Consider the following 4,322-nt stretch of genomic DNA (forward strand, 5'->3'; position numbering starts at 1 on the left):
GCAGTCAGACTGACTAATGAGTGGGGGCCTTTATGTTTGTTGTCAAAAGTCGACCTTCTATAGGCCTTGGGTGGGACCTTTATAAAAATGTACCTTGGTTCTGTCATAGTTGAATTTGTTCAACTTCACCCGTTTTTTTATTCTTACAGTTTTGCTTTAAAAATAAGTGTCACATAAACTGAAAGGAACTTTGTGTTCCTTTTAAAATTTAAAGTGCGCCCGAGAGTATGCTGCACCAAAAATTAGAAAATTTTGAGAGCAAATTCAAATTAACCAATCAGATTTTAGTAAATGTGATGCAAGGCACATTTATATAAGGTAGAAGTGACATTCAGCTGTATTTTTCACTTTTTGTAAATTTGGTTTTCAAAATGTAATAGGGTCTAATCATGAAATTTGAAAGTTCGAAATTTGCTACCATACAATACTCCTTTTCATCCTAAAGGGGTGAGTACATAAGCTGCCTTGCCTGCTTACCTTGCTTGCTTCTGATAAAAGAATAAAAAAGAAAAGGGCAACCCAGTTCGAAATTTCCTCGGCCTTCTTTATTCTTTTATTTTTATTATGTCAAAAATGAAGCAGGAAAGCAAGGCAATCAGGCAGAGCAGCTTATGTACGCAGGCCGTTAAACGTGCAATGACCTACGACATTTGGCCTTTAAGGCCTGCGTATATGAAGCTGCCTTGCCTGATTGCCTTGCTTTCCTGCTTCATTTCTGACATAATAAAAATACAAGAATAAAGGCCGAGCAAATTTCGAACTGGGTTGCCCTTTTCTTTTTTATTCTTTTATCAGAAGCATGGCAAAATTACCCAGGTAGTGGCATCGTAAAATTTTGAATATGTTATGTCAAAACTTTCTTTGAAATACATGTATTTTGTTTTTGCATTTTTGAGCGCACACGCAAATGGGAGGCCTTAAAATAAATTTATTGTCCGCTTTGATCTTGCGACAGTGTGATATTCTATTCCCACCTCTTTAAGGTCTGAATCACTCTCTCGCTAATTACTCAAACAGGGACATTTGGACTGAAGGCTTCCAAATCACGGACCGTTAACTCGTCGAGCTATACTTGATTGCAGAAAGACTCGAAAATCTACTTTGCAGGTGTCCTTGTTGCTCACAAGCAGACAGGCAGACTTCCGTATCGTCAGATGCTTGGCAAATGTCTGAATTATTGGGGGTTATTCTGAACGAAAAATCCCCGTGAGTTGTCTTTCCGCCGTTTCAACTTAAGGGAGAAGTGAAAAAACTCACGGGGAATTTTGGTTCAGAATAACCGAAATTGTGACGTTTTGAAGTACATAGCTTCGCATTTGTTAAGTATGAAACACAAGGTGTGTTCGTTTACTTAAAATTGCATGGCAAAGAAACAACTACTCAAGATACCTCTTTCTCCCTATTCTATTCTGGAAACTTCATATTCAATTCAACAAGCAATAAGCATGAAAATTCTCATCATCATCTTCAAGATGAATACAATTGGAAGTGAAGTAGCGACTATACAATTAGATGGCTGCGTATCCTTAAACCTAGCCTAAAAAAGTAGTCTATTGGAATGTAGCAGTTTAGATGCAGTCGCGGGCATGAAGTTTGAACTACAGCTGATAGGAATTCTTCGTGTGAAATATTGTCCTGAATCGCTTACAAAATATATAACCTTTAGAAAAATATAAAAAATAACAATAAAAATTAAATAATGTAAGAATACAAAATTTGTTGTAATCAGTATGAACAGTTTATTTACATTTTTTAATTTCAAATTTGTTTTTGAAATTTATATAAATAAACTAAATCATTTAATTCATTGTTTGGATACAACTAAAGATAGAACAAAGTTTCGACACATTTAGGCGCTGATTAGAAAATGGAAATGCTTATCAATATTTTTCAAAGCAATGAAAAATGTTATTTAATAGGATACGAACTTGAAGTTGGTAGTTATTATAAAATAATTGTTCCACAAATATCCCAGAAGGGACAAGGGAGACTTATTTAGTTATTATTAAAAAAATAATGCGAAATTAAATTTACCAATCTAAAATTAAAGAGTAACAAAAACGAAAATAATTCATTTTGAAAATCTATTGAGAACAAAAATCCATTGGTTTGCAAAAGGCGGAGAATGTACAGTCGAACTTCTCTATAAAGTACGTCTTTATAACGAGAAATTATCTGTAACGAATTGTTTTATATAACAAAAATCTGAAATCTCACACAAAATAAGAATTTTCTCAATAACGTAGTAATTCTTCGTTCCCGGCAGCTACGTTATAGAGGAGTTCAACTGTAACTCTTACAATATTTTTAAGGTTTTAAAAAACGCCCACGACCATAGCTGCTACCACCTATGGTATTGAATGAAGCATCACTGAGCAGCAAACGACCACGACCAAAACTGGCCACAGAACTGTAGTCGTCAGTATCTGTGGTTAGATCTTCATTAGTGTTATAGTTAATATCAAAATGGGATTTATCCGGTTGACGGGGAATATTACGGGAACGCGATGTCCATGGATTCAATTCACCACAATCTTCATATTCAGCATCTTCAAAGCTACTTTTAAGGGTACGCGTAATATTATTTAGCTGAGTTGTTCGTTGAATATTTTGACGTTTAGCTCCACCATCGCCGCCAGCAGCAGCTGCACCACCACCCAAGGCAGGGAAATTTAGAGTATATGTTTTACTTGCTTCCGATACAAGAGTTTTTTGGTCATCATTATCATAATAGAGTTTGGAACCAGCCACAGGTCTGGTGAAATTTGTTGCTGTTGTACCAATTGAAATAAAAGATTCGGTGTCCGAATACAGGCTAGCTGCTGGTGTAACAAGTTCATTCAAATTTGTATTAGCTGGACAGTGGAGTCCAGGTAGTAGCTGTATGGCAATATCACTGCACATATAATCGGAAAACATATAACCCCAACGAGTTACATACGATTGTGTACAATATTTGCTTGTATCGATTTCTTCGTGATACTGAAAGGGAATTGAAAAAGGAAAGCAATCAGAATTATGGACAATCCAATTAGAAAAATAAAAATTGTCACACAGGCTCTGGGACGAGCACACTGTGAACATGAACGTCCACAAAATTGTAAGAGCAGATTCCAACACTTACCTGACATCCAATACCACATTGATATTCGAAAAAATCCCTTTCAAAATAGGCATCAGTAATATAAAATGTCTTTGGTTTTTCCAATTCACCAGCCTCACAGGTGGCCTCCTTCATAACGAACAGCAAATGTTGTATGGAATAAATTTGCAACACAACATCATTTGCATCCATATCGGAACGTAAGAATGACAAAACCGAATCAACAACATGTATGCTATCACGATGTGTATAGACCGGTGGATAATTGTCACTTTTGCCATCACGCACAAAATTCAAAATATCATTGTAAATTTTTCCCAATCTCTTGTCTCCTAAAGCATTCGGTGGCAAGGGTAGCTTATGTGTTGTATCCGAAAGATGTTGAGCCTCATATTGGTGGCCATAAATACTAACACCGGGATTAATAAGTGTCTGATAGACTTGTTGTACACCTCCTTTTAGCGAGAACTTGGCCACAGCTATTTCGGCCGGTACATAAACACCATCTTTTAAGGTTTTTGTAAAATAGTTAGCCATTATAAAGTAGTATGTTTGCACTTCCAGTTGTCCAGTTCTTACACTTTTCCGTATAGTTGTTTCAATATCACGTTTCATTTGACGTTCCCTATTCTCTTGGTCCATGCGTTCTTTTTCCACCAGGGAAATTGGCACACCAGTGCATGTTAATTTTTCCGGACCATTACCGATTATGGAGGAGCTTTCATTTTTGGCTTTTTCATTATACGGAGCACGTTGAATAGCATCCATAGTTTTCCATATTTTCCCAGCTTCTTCAGTGGCTTCAGCAATTGTCAGACCTTTACCATATTTATTTCTCCATTCAGTTGTAAAGAACATAAATCCAGAGGGCTTTTGTTTCTTGGGTGCCATTTTAAATTGCGAAATTAAATAAAAATTACTACGTTAAGACGCGAAAAAGTGCAATGGACTCCGATGCTCTTTGAATAACTGTTATTTGTGTACTCCACCGTGTGAACCCTATAATTTTTGTAAAACAATTCAATGCTGATAAAGTTTGCGCGCCGCCGTAGCAAAGATAAGTATCCTAATGCTTGGTTTACATTTACGAAATCCACTCGATTTCAACTGTCAATTCTTTTGCGTAAACGTCAAACGAAAACTCATCTGAAATCCATTGGATTTCATTTGACGTTTAAGCAATGGAATTGACAGTTGAAATCCAGTGGATTTCTACGCT

The 4,322-nt window shown here is 36.2% G+C and overlaps 1 protein-coding gene across 1 annotated transcript; it reads right to left on the reverse strand.

Moving 5' to 3' along the window:
• Positions 1 to 1,715: 1,715 nt before the first annotated feature.
• On the reverse strand, positions 1,716 to 4,120 carry LOC141394603 (protein maelstrom 1-like). The gene is made up of 2 exons (XM_073969286.1): positions 3,125 to 4,120; positions 1,716 to 2,982 (listed from the first exon to the last, which is right to left on the reverse strand). Exons 1-2 carry the CDS (start codon positions 3,992 to 3,994, stop codon positions 2,308 to 2,310), a joined length of 1,545 nt encoding a protein of 514 aa, XP_073825387.1. The 5' UTR covers positions 3,995 to 4,120; the 3' UTR covers positions 1,716 to 2,307.
• Between the last annotated feature and the right edge of the window lie 202 nt (positions 4,121 to 4,322).

The sequence above is a fragment of the Musca autumnalis genome, unplaced genomic scaffold, assembly GCF_047663935.1.
Source record: "Musca autumnalis isolate F117 unplaced genomic scaffold, ASM4766393v1 scaffold_2, whole genome shotgun sequence".
NCBI classification, from domain to species: Eukaryota; Metazoa; Arthropoda; class Insecta; order Diptera; family Muscidae; genus Musca; species Musca autumnalis.

Bases quoted from the DNA above. Each gene is read 5' to 3' on its own strand.
- LOC141394603 (XM_073969286.1), bottom strand. From the start codon at position 3,994: ATGGCACCCAAGAAACAAAAGCCCTCTGGATTTATGTTCTTTACAACT. The intron at 2,983-3,124 runs GTAAGTGTTGGA...ATTCCCTTTCAG, and splicing joins AATGTGGTATTGGATGTCAG to TATCACGAAGAAATCGATAC.